Below are 12,398 nucleotides of genomic sequence, written 5' to 3'. Positions count from 1 at the left end.
AAAGAGCAGAGCGGCTGCGTTGCGGTTCCCGCCAACATTTTCACTGCGACCGACCGCGTTCTGGACCATAGATGAAGACGTCTGGATGGTCCATGTAAATGTTATCTGAATGCCAGTTGAAAAGACCTTTTCTCCCCCTGCCACATTCCAATCCTCCTCACTGGGGCCGCTCGGTGGCAGCTGGATTTCCACACAGGGCCCGTGGGTGGACTTAGCAACAGTAACTTAGCATTAGTTACAACAAATAGACCATGTGTGCAATAATAACCGAAAAACAACAACAAAAAAAAAAATAATCTGATTTTATTATGTGACCTTCCTTAACCCTGTGGTGGGCTCATATTTGACCACTTCTTCATTTCCTCTGGTTGGAGCACAAAGTCATCCGACTTGAAAACCAGATTTATTCACAGCGCCCACAAAAACAAGTGACCGGAGACGGAATGGAGGCACGTCCAGCAGCCTCGGTTAGAAATAACACATTACGCATCAGGACAGTGAATGAGACGTGTCTTCAGAACCCAAAAAATATATAAGCTCGTACAGATTCTATGCTCTATATAATGACATATTGACAACGTTGTATATTTTCCCCCCATTATGAGTGAATTGCATATAACGGTCATTTTAAAATCACAGGGATGAATTAACTTTCAGACCGTCCCTATGGAGGGTTTAAGTTCCACTTTTATTGAGCATATTAGTGAGTGCCCCCTAAAGGGTGAAGTGTACTAATTATAAAAATTTTAATAAAATAAATAAAAACATAGATAAAATAAAACATAGATCTTTATGTGTATATTCACAAAAACGGTTAATTTGACCCCACACAGCAGCGTCCAAGTATTTCTGACTTAATACATAAAAAGTACAGTTGGGCTTTTATTAGTAATGTTATCTTATGGTATATTTTTGAGCTATTCTATTGACTATTCCTTTTTTTCTACTTTTAATTATGTCTCATATTTAAATTTGCCACGTTTTTATTTCCATCATTTTATGATGTTGTCTAGTTCTTAATCTTTTATTTTTTATTTCTAAATCAATTGATCTTATAATTATTTATCTATTTCCCATCCCTTTCGTGGCCTCCTCCTTTGTTTTGTCCGATTCACTGGAACAGTTTTTCTGGGGAAGCACCTTGAGTTGTGACGACGCGCACCCTCGGTGTGATGAGACGTCCGTCCTCCCGGTGAAACCACCGACTTGAAGACTCGACATGGTGGACGCGACAGCGACCTGTTGCCCGTTTGTCCCGCGGCTAATTACCCCGTGTTGCTGCTCTTCACGTCTACCTGTTTACAGTTGACCTTTGCGGTGCATCTGGCTCCGATAAAGGACTAATCAGCGGCCTCATTAGGGGAACTGCCTCCTAAAGAGAGAGCACAATGAGACACTCAGCAGCTGCTGCTGGAGGTAAGTACCAGCGGAGCAGAGAGAAAGGCCGATCACACCGAGGCCACGGAAGGTCGCAAAAAGGTAGGGGGGGGGGGGGGGGGATACAAATTTGCAAAGAAACCCGACAGAATAACACTTATTACACGAGTACTTTTGGCAGTAACACGTTGGTTACTGTAATGAAATAATAAATGTTAAATTGCTTGAGCTTACCTTTACAATATCTGTCTGTCTACATCAGGGGTGTCAAGCTTAAGACCCAAATCGGTCCCGCACATCTCGGCCGCTAAACAACGAGCACATTGTAAACATTTAAAAGAAAACATTCATTTTCTAATACATTTCTTAAGAGTAGCGGCAACGAATTCGAGCGTATCCGCAAAACTTTCTTCACTTTTTGGGGGGGGGGGGTCCGTTTACACGCACCAGTTTGAGGATGCACTGTATCCGCAAATCCCTCCTGCAGAGACTGCCCGGAGGCTACAGAGCCTGCTACTGCGCATGCACATCTCTCCCCCTCCCTCCTGCTCATTCTTGTTGTAAACAAACATGGCGGCCGCGTAGTGGTACGACCCGCAGTACATATTCTAGTTTTATCGTCCATATCAGTAGTTTAATAGTTGAGACTCACCCCTGATAGCATCCCATATGTCATCGGTCCATGCGGATGTCGGGTGCTCTCCATTGTCTTCAGGTTTATAGGGTATTGTTCAAAACCAAATCAAGCGACAGCGCCCTCCAGTGGCCCGGCATACTAACTACATCTACTAACTACATGTGTCCGCTGCTGCAGTGTAAACGCACTCCTTTTTTTTTTTTTGCGGATTATGTGTTGTCACGTGAAACTTTATCTTGTAAACCGGACCGATGGTGCCAATAAAGACCTCGTTACGAAAAATGCAAACTGGCATTAGTCGCTATGGACCCGGTCAGACCTGGAGGAAACATGCGCCTCGGGTAATTCGATCACACGTGGCGAGCCCTGACAAGACTGGTTACACAGATGACATTTGACTGCTTGTGGCCCCCTGAACTGAAATGTGTGTGTCAGAGCTGGTCTGCATGTTATTTATTCAAGTGCACCATGGGCACGTTGCTTCACTTGCAGCCAAATAACACATTTGCACCATTCCACTCTAAAAAAAGAAATTGACAGTCTTCCCACTGGAGCAATTTCCGGCCCGACTTAAAATAATGAGTTCTTTTTTTCATGTTTTACCTGCAAAAACATAAACTTAACGGTTATTTCTTCACTCTGGTGCTACATGGACTTTCACCGGTCGCGTTGCTTTTCAACAGGAATTTGAAATGATGTTTTTTTTAAGTGTTTAATCCTGATAATCAGGCGTCACTTCGTCTTGAAGTTGGTGGATTTTTATCTGCACTTCTGTCGGTTTCAACTTGCTTTTACACATTTATCCCCCGAATTGTCCAACATATTCTGCTGGAGCGTTTGTTTGTTTGTTTGATGAGTTAGTTGAACCCTTTCAAAGTTTGCATATTCTTTTATTTAAATCTGAGAATTAGCTCTTGGCAACCAAACCCCAAAAAATCCACAGTGTTGTGCTTTGCACGCTCAGCTCAGCTCAAAAAAAGATTATCCCGCCGGAAAACGGTATGTCCGACACATTCTTGAGACAACAGTGAGCGTGCGCCTTTTCCTTTTGGAGAAAGCGATGCGTCGAGCGCCGGGCGCATGCACAGAGCCGCTTGCACCTTATTGATTTTGAGGTTAAAATCGATACATTTCATCGTCTTGATTGGATTAACGGTTTCAAGTGCAACTTTTAATTGGATTTCTGCTTTCTACGATGGCAGCTTATTTGAAAATCAATACACCAATCAATACCTCCACGTTCGGGAAGGTTTCAGCCGCGGCGCTGAAAATGGAGGCGCGCAGCGGACTCCTGCCACGAGGCCGGCCGCACGCGGGACCCGCTGAGGTCTGACAAATCTAATTATCCTATTCAAAAGGGAGAAAACGGCATTGTTAAATAAGTTCTCGCGATGTTTAAGCGCGATCGGGGGGGTCAATAAAAAACTCCAATTGTATCTTAACGAGTCACAAAGGTGTTTTGATGTTTGTGTTGGGCGGAGGAAGGAAACACGTGGGATGGAAAAAGGCACCAAAGTGCCTGAGATGGTTGTGATGGGTCCGCTCATGAGCTCGTAGAGGATATATGGCCCATATGGAGTTAGATCTACAAATGATCATGCGGCCTGTAATTAGTGATCCAGTGATAAATTCTGTGTTCATGGCGTAAACTTAATCCGTGTCTCGGCTTGGCAGAATAGTAACAATACACGCCAAGCCACTAACTCCAATCCTAGACAGGTAAACAGCCTCGTATGTGAGACATAACTGCTCCAAGCATCATTTATGTTTATCAGGCACGCGGCTAATTATTTCTTTTGTTCAGCCAGATGCCATAGACCATAAAGCTAGCAGGTGGTCCCTTATTCAATTAATCCAGTTGACCAACCATTACCACAGATTAAAAGCACATTCAACCCGGGCAGCTGCGGGCTGCTATCATCTCCACTGGACTCCTCACATGTGATCGTCCCAAAGCCAACACCGACAAATTAAGTGCGCGGCGGGTTAAAACCTTTTGTATCAGTATATGGACACGGACATGTCTGCGTCCCGTGAACCAGGGACGGACACGCTGGATCGTGGTCAGGATCACAAATGAAGTCACCCGTGCGAGCATCGGGCTCGTACGACAATTTTGGTTCGAATTTAATAAAAACTTGTAGGTTTGTTAAGGAAACATGTATATATTTGGTATTTTTAACTACAGTTGATATGTGCAAACGTGTGAAAAACAGTACAATGATTGTACTGGTGACAACTGAATAATTATGGTTAAATATTATTGTTTCACTAGTGAGTATACGTTAATTAGAGGCTAACGTCTTACAGCTGGCTGAATCTATTATTTACATGCTTTTCAATATGTTTATACATTACATCAAAACCCATTTCAGAGCCCTCGTGAGAGAAATATACATATACAGTCAGGATAAACTTGGATTTACCAGTGATGATCCAACACTGATTAAACACTAAAAACAAAATGTCTAAATCAATATATCAACGAATGGATGGATTTATAATCTCATCTCAATTCAGAAGATAATAGTTGGTCAAGCTGTTTGGGGGCGACACGTGTATGAATGCATTAGTGAACAGCTAGAAACCATTTAAGATGACACACAATAATTCATTACACGCGCCTCAGTGACACTGGAGAACCCCTCAAAACAAACGACACTTGGCTGGAAACAAACGGAACCATGATTTTGACGCTGAGCCTGTAAAAAAAACAAAAACAAGTAACATTTATCTTGTAACTCCGCGGCCGTAATTTCACCGTCGAACACGATCAGACTTCTTTCAACTTATCTTAGCGGGAAAAGCAGAGGCGACATCGCAGCAGGAAGTTCATCCTTAGTAGCAGGTTGCTAAGTGCTTGTCGGATCATATTTGTATTTACAATGAGAGGGGAAAACAATAGTTTCAAGCTTCCAGCTGACGAGACATTGGCACGTTGCTCAGCAGGAAGTTTCCTCTATAAATCAGTTTCAGCTCGTCCATGTTATGAGCATGAATGGCTCGATTGTGATCATTCCACATTGTTGTGAATTGAAGACATTATGGTTGCGACGGCATTTTCTCATTGTTGGGCTGATAAAAGATAGATGCCTTACACCATTGTCTGTCAGACTCGGTATGAGCAGGAAAGTCACTTGCCAACTGGTGAGAATATGGACAATCCTCACCAGAAGCTGCATTCAGAACGGAGTTTGCACCTTCTCCGTGTGCTTGTGGATACCTCAGTCTTCGTGCCTTTCTTGGTTCCTCCAAGCCGCTCCGGGTTAGAAGATAGCGTGTCGCCCAGTGCCAAGGTTGGTGGTTCAATTCCTGATACTGCCTTGTAGAAAATCTTCATTATATGAACCGATTTTAATGACAGACCTGAATATATGTTACGGTTATACCTTTTTTTTGTGCTGCTCATTTTTTCACTGAAGAAAATCGAATCAAAAAGTGTGAATGGGTAAATGTGATTCCTCCAGTGAAGCACATATAAGAAAAGTACATTCGTCATTTCCAGACATCAGACTATATGTGCTGGTTCTGTACCAACAGCGACTTATTCTGCTCAATCTAAAGACTTCTGCAATACGAAGGGAGCTTTTAATAGGCTACTGTTCCTGCCCAGTATTAGTCCCGTCTTGTACGTCTCTGCTTTTTTGTATCTGACTAAGACATAGCTGTTATATAAAGTATTGCATACACCTTACACAAAAAAAGGAAGGAAAAACATGACAGGTGAAAAAGCAGAATATAAGTTGCAGATGCAGCCGATAAGAGTTCCTGGCATTCCAGATAAAAACACAACAAGTCAAACTTATTCAGAATCTAATTTATTTAAATATGGATACCTATATATTCCTGTAATCACATTGAATACTTTTGTAACATAGGCAATTGGAAATTCAACTTCAAAACCAGTGATATTATGAGAGTGCATTAAATGAATTCACAAAACAGTAATGTTTCCCGCGTCTGAGGTCAGAATCAAAACAGCTTCAGATCACATTAAAAAAAACAAAAAAAAACAAGAAATAAACAAAGTGAGGATCCCATTTGAAAGCCCTGGGGGACGCCCGTTAACATCTGAGAGGAGAGAAGCACAACCTCTGATAAATGTTCCTCCTCCGGCTTCCTTCCGCTGCTAATAAAAAGGAAATAAGGTGTTCTGTTGTTCGGTAAATAACTTAGTTCGGTGTCGATATTACCATGAAAATATGCTGTAGAGCGATACACAGCACAGCTACAGTAGTGTTGCTCTTGGCAGAGGCTACTGAAGGACTGACCGTTGTCCAAGTCAGGCGATCAGACAAAAAGACAAGACACCAGTTTATAAACTCTGCAGCACACAACAGATTTCAACCCCTTTAACTAGAAGAATGGCTTTAGTGATACACAATGCTTATTGCTTTCCAACGTCAACGTTTTTCAGTGCCAATCACAAAAAAATTCTAAAATAAATCACACAAACATCCAGAACCCTGACTATAAGTGATTAAAAAAAAAACATTCATGCAAACAGTCTGAGGAACCCCACCGACATCACAGAGCAAAGACTCTTTCAAAAGTACCACTGATGCAACAAAAACGACTTGTGTGGGAATGTGAGATTCAGTGCATAAAATCCAACCGCTACCGTCTGTAACTTGGCGAAACATGCGTGTAAGTGAAAGCTTGTATTGCAACATTTCCCCTGTTCTTTGGCTTTGTACGGAGGCCGCAAGATGACGATGCTGATTAAACTGGAAGCAGAAACACAAAACCCAAAGAGGCACTTAAAACTACTTGAATATAGTGATATTCCCACATATTATTAAGCTTTTGCTTACGTACAGTTTTAGCGAAGAGATTGCCAAGTAATACGGACGAGGACAACCACACATTGCTATCATCATCATCATCATCGTCATCACCACCTTAAGTATCTTGTTAAACACGTCAATAAAATCTCTGAACACAAAAACAGCAAAAACTACCATCAATAAATCTCCAGTGTTGTATTAAGTGTACCAACTGTACGTCCCCACAAGTAGACCAAACTGCTTTGCTCACAGTAAAAAAAAAGAAATTTAATAAATAAACGTGCATTTAGATCAGTGATTTAAGTAATAGGTTGACATTGTGGGATATTTCAGAATTATGGAGAGAACTCCCGCAATTGTCCATTGGCCCGCAGCAATTTAGCTTAGCCTTAAGATTAGAAAACAACCGTTGGTTAAAATGTGAGAAAACGAGCTGCAAATATAAGCAGACTGTTGGTTTTTCTCAACCGTGAACATGTGGAGTGACCTCTAGTGGCTGAAGTAGGTGTGACAGACGCAATGTAGAGAGGTAGAAGACACATCCTAAGGTTGGGGGGGGGATTGTAGGACGGGATAAAGGGCTGAACAATTCAATCAGATGGACGGCATTCAAGTGAGAAATTGCTTTTCATTGACGCGAGTTTACGGTTTCACCGAAAGCTAAGCTAACTAGCTCCGGGCTAACTGGCTACGAACCATCAGCCTGGATAATTTACACAGAATATCAAAGCCTGATTTAAGTTATCTCTGAGGACATTATATGAAGCTTAAACACCAACTTATGTTCAGTGGATTGCGTGAGCTCGGTTCCAACTCTGACTTCTTTTCACGTCGTAAAGCTATTCTGGTACATATTTCATATCCACTCGGTCACGGAGCAAAACAGAAACGCACGGCAAGATTCAAGTTACCATCTCAGTTCAGCAGGTCATGCGTCGCAATAAAACATAAAATTCATAAAAACGTTCATATAACAATAAAAAAAGAGACATTCGTCAATCATTAAATGAAGACCAGTGAAAGGAATGCAGCTGAAGACAAAAAAAAAATTAAAAATGAACAAAAACGCTCACAGCTTGTGTGACAAATGAACATTTAAAAAAACAACAAGGCACAAACCTGATACAAAAAAATCCTTTCTGATAAACATGCTGAAATTATCCCAATTCTGTCAGGAGTTGATTAAAGGTCAGCAGTAAAGGCTCTTTATTACAGTAACCTGAGAGGGGGTCTCCTTCGCCAGCTGCTTGCAGGTCAACCTCTTCCATCCTTCTGAAGCACGAAGGTCTCCAAACGCACAAAGTCGCAGTCACAGTGAGTAAAAAAAGCATCGTATCCATCACTCTCAAAGGTGTTTCGTGACCCTATTCACTGTCAGCCGGGGCCTTCTGAAGAAAAATGAAAAAAAAAAAAGAAAATAAAGAAAAAAAGAAAAAGCCTTGAGTATCCACTGACGAACCACGACTGCTGCCCGGCTCTCGGAGCAAGGAGGAGGTCGGCGAAGGCGAGCAGATGGATCGGCGAGTGCGTGTGCAGTGTCTCGTCTGTGCAGGTAGGGGGCGGGCTGAGCCGCCGGCGTACCTACACGTGGGTGCGGTAGTGGTGGGTGCCTTGGAGGGGCTTCCTGCTGCGGAGTGGGAGGAGCCACAGGAGTTTCCAGCGAGTGCCGCAGACCTCAGCGAGAGCCCACTGCCAGGTCTTCTTGATGCCGTATCTAATAGGAACAATGACGTGGAGTTAATGGCACCGAGTTCGAAAGGTCGGGCGTGTGAGGGTTGAAGACAATCTAACATTTGTTGCCAATTTTCCAAAGACTCCCTGAACCCCGTTTGGTTATACTAACGAAGCTCAGTCAAACCAAACACTGACATAAAAACATGGCCGTTTTTCGTTTCTGCAAATTTAACCGTCGTCATAGATTCTCCCAGCCGACGTTCTGCAATGTGAGTAAACTGGAACCGTGTGCAGTTGAAGAAAAATGTTCCGAGTTCAGACGCACCACTACATCAATTAGAAGATCAAATCTCAAACTGAGAGAAATCCCACATACGTAGCTCACGATTTCTACTGGAAAATCCTTGAAATGGACTTTATCGCTTCTTAAAGACTGACTTGGCATCAGATGAATATTACTGTCCTACAATACGCTATTTCGAAGAAGTATATCGAATCTGACTGGTTAAAAGAAATGCAGGAGTTTTCTTTGGTCTCAGCAATCTTTTACGTTTTTGTGAAATGATTTTCTAAAGCTTCTCCTTGAGCGTAAACATTGTGGATTTTATGCTTTTCCCCCCAAGAAATACTACAAAAATAACACATGTAATGGAGTCATATATTACAGTATTTCCTTCAATTCACCATTATCAGTATAGATGAAAACATGTAGAGCTGTACACGGCCCAAACAGATACTCCGATTGATCGTTTTCGCAGAGTTCAGCAGAAGTAGCGGGTTCGCTCAAATACTAAGCTGTTCTGTGAAGGCGACTTGCAAATAAAAGTGAAGCGGAAGACACTCACATTTCATTTGAGAAGGATGACATTTTCTCAATAGTGGTCATATCCTGTAAGAAGAAGAATAAAGTGAAATGACTGGATCATTTTAACAAAATAAATAAACACGTAAGAAACAATACTCATTTTTTTTATCATAAAACCAACTGACATGGCCATTTCAGACATTAATTTGTTCTGTCAGTGAAAAAAAAAAAAGGATTAATATCTTGTGGGTTAGTGATGTCATGTCTTGGATTACAAACACATCACACACACTCTCCTGTTTCGCGCCTATTGATCGCTGCATTACTGGCATTGATTGTTTTATTTCTGTGTACTGAGTCATGTCGGCCTGTCTGAAGCTGCGGCTTTGTTTGTCTTGCTTTCAAACGGCTGAAAATGAGCGCCATCGCGTTCACTCTACACGCCCTGCACAATGGAGTGCAACACCGACGACAGCCTGAAAACACATGTTTTAGCTAATGAGGCCACAATATGATCTCATTAGCACAGCGGCAGTAGGCGGGAAGAGACTTCAAACCTCAGTCGAGATCGAAAACTACAGGAACTCGTCCGCTTAATGACTGAATACTCACGGAGAGAATGCCCGTCATCTGAGTGTAAAACAAGCTCGACATGCCCCCGAACATGACCACACCCATGAGCGCCGAGACTCGCAGCAGAGCCAGTTCATGACGTGTTGTAAACTTCTCCTGGCGAGAATCAAACAAAGCAACCACACTGAGGTGAGGCACTTAAAGAAAATTCACATTTTGTTGATACAGAAATTATTTTTATTTTTTATTTTTTTCGATACAGAAATTAAAGACAAACCTGGTTATGGCCATGCGAATGGAACCAATGAATATGTGTGGATTGAACTTGCAGCCAATAGGCTGAAGCTGTGGGTTAGATACCTGGTCGAGCGTTGTCAGTGGCTGGAAGTAATAGTACTGGCAGAAGTCCAGCACCAGTGTGAACAGACTGAGAAGCTGAGCATAGAAGCACAGCTGAAGAAAGAGCCAGTGGTTGTCTTCTCCCACACAGTTATTAATCCTGAAAGGAAATAAACTGGATTCAGGATCAGCATGAGGCATGAGTGGCTTGTGATGGCAATATAAAATAACGATCCATCTTCTATGCCAATTTACGAGCTTAATAAAAGGTAAAAGCAGGGTACACCGTGAGCAGATTTCCAGTCCATCACAGGGTATACTCAGAAAATACACACACACACACACACACACACAATCGCAGCCCCGAGGGCACGTCACAATCCAGAATCCAAACCAGTGTTTGTGTACAATGTTTCTGAACTGTTGAATATCAGCAGGCAGCTGGTTGCATAAACTCAAGATACTGGTAGAGGGCATGACTTTCGTCCCAGATCATTACTTTGTTATCCTCCTTTCAATTCAACAGTTACTAAATGACAGCTCAATACCTTCAAGAGTGTGTGCTCACCAAGGACAGTGGTGGTCCATCCTGCGCACACAGTGGCCACAGCGACTGCAATGGTGCGACCTTTTGGGCCTCATCAAGTTGCACTTATTGCACAACTCCCATTGCTCTCTCTCTGCAATATAAAGGCCACAATCACTTTATTACCAACGATGACATCCGTAATCATGTTATTGAAGAGATAAGGATTTAGTACATGTTAATCATAGGTGTATACACGGTAAAGTGGGTACAGGTAAGATTTTTCTTCTGTTCCCATACCGGAGTGAGGTATGTGAGGATCCGCAGGAAGACGTCCGGGATCTGCCGTGGAAGCTCTGAACAGGGCTGCTATGCAGAGAGCTGATGCTATGTAATAACCTGGATAAATACACATTCATACAGTCTCATACTGACCTGAGTCAGTGGGGGGATTTTTTATTTATTTATTTATTTTTAAATCATGTGTCGACAGATACTCACAGACAACTATTGCCCAGGGGATGTGACCTTCGTCGTAGTGAGGAAGCAGAACCAGTTTGGGAACGAAGAAGGAGTTGTAGAGCCAGATCCCAAACACCACACTGATGCACAGCCAGCCCATGGGATCCACCACAAAGTGCAGGCGAAGCTTCATGGCTGCAGAGACTGCAACACATCAAGGAGTACTACCACTACTGATATAGAGATGTTGATAATAAGGGTTGATAATGGCTTTGTATTGCATAAACAGGAGATTCAATACAACCTGATAACTACTGTGTTGTAGCAAACAAGCCCGATGTTTATCACATTCCACTTATTATTAACTGCAGCTATTACAACAACATTTAATCCCACATAGAGAGTCTTTTGTGGCTGTGTTGAGCTCCATCAGTGATGATAAACACTGTGGTGGGCTGGGCTCTGCAGCCTCCCTGTGTTAGCTAACATCAGCGGCCCACCTCATTAAATTCATTTATCTACATGTACTCCTGACGCGATACACAGCCAGAGGCGGCATCCGTGATTTCAGGACCGAAAACGAAGGGATACTTACTTAGATTTCAGCGCAGGTTTCGGTGGAGGTACTTCCTCATCGGAGGTGGTGAAGGCGGCCGCACAGGTCTGGTCAGTACCTGCCTCCAGCTGCACTTCCGGTCCGATCGCTTCAAAAAACAAGAGGCCGTCAACAACACGCTGAACGGAATGTTTTACTCAGAAACTTCTCATAACATATATCCTGGCTAACAGTACTACTGCTTTCGTTTTGGTACCGGCTTATTTTCTCCCCTCAGTTTAATGTAAAATGTGTATTTTTTTCCGGCTGCTTGATTGACGAGCATGTGCTCAGGTGATGGTGCATCAAAAACAGTCTGCTGCCCCCTTCCGGTCACATTTAGTAAATGCATATTGGTCTAATCCAGGGGTGAGGCGCCGGGATTAAATTTATCGTCTTTCCACTTCATAGTTTGGATTATGTGGTGAATATGTTCAGGTGAACAAGATAACTACACAGATGTTTGGATTAGAATGTTTTATTTGTCACGTACAAGTATGGCAGTGAAATGCAGCGCCTGTCCACCAGGCTGTTCGTTTGTTCATGAAGGTGGCAGACACCTCTCTCGCGCTCTCTCGCTCGCTCTCTCTCTCTCTTTCTATTTATAAATATATATATATATG

At 42.6% G+C, this 12,398-nt stretch overlaps 1 protein-coding gene across 1 annotated transcript; it reads right to left on the bottom strand.

Moving 5' to 3' along the window:
* Positions 1-5,821: 5,821 nt before the first annotated feature.
* zdhhc21 (zDHHC palmitoyltransferase 21) lies at positions 5,822-12,021 on the bottom strand. The gene is made up of 8 exons (XM_080486811.1): positions 11,776-12,021; positions 11,220-11,384; positions 11,019-11,117; positions 10,761-10,872; positions 10,214-10,352; positions 9,893-10,009; positions 9,321-9,364; positions 5,822-8,515 (listed from the first exon to the last, which is right to left on the bottom strand). The coding sequence occupies exons 2-8, from the start codon at positions 11,371-11,373 to the stop codon at positions 8,383-8,385; spliced, it is 798 nt and encodes a 265-aa protein (XP_080342937.1). The 5' UTR covers positions 11,374-11,384; positions 11,776-12,021; the 3' UTR covers positions 5,822-8,382.
* Positions 12,022-12,398: the final 377 nt, after the last annotated feature.

This window comes from Lipophrys pholis (assembly GCF_963383615.2).
Source record: "Lipophrys pholis genome assembly, chromosome: 18".
Classification (NCBI taxonomy): domain Eukaryota; kingdom Metazoa; phylum Chordata; class Actinopteri; order Blenniiformes; family Blenniidae; genus Lipophrys; species Lipophrys pholis.
This window is presented reverse-complemented; position numbering and strand designations above follow the sequence as displayed.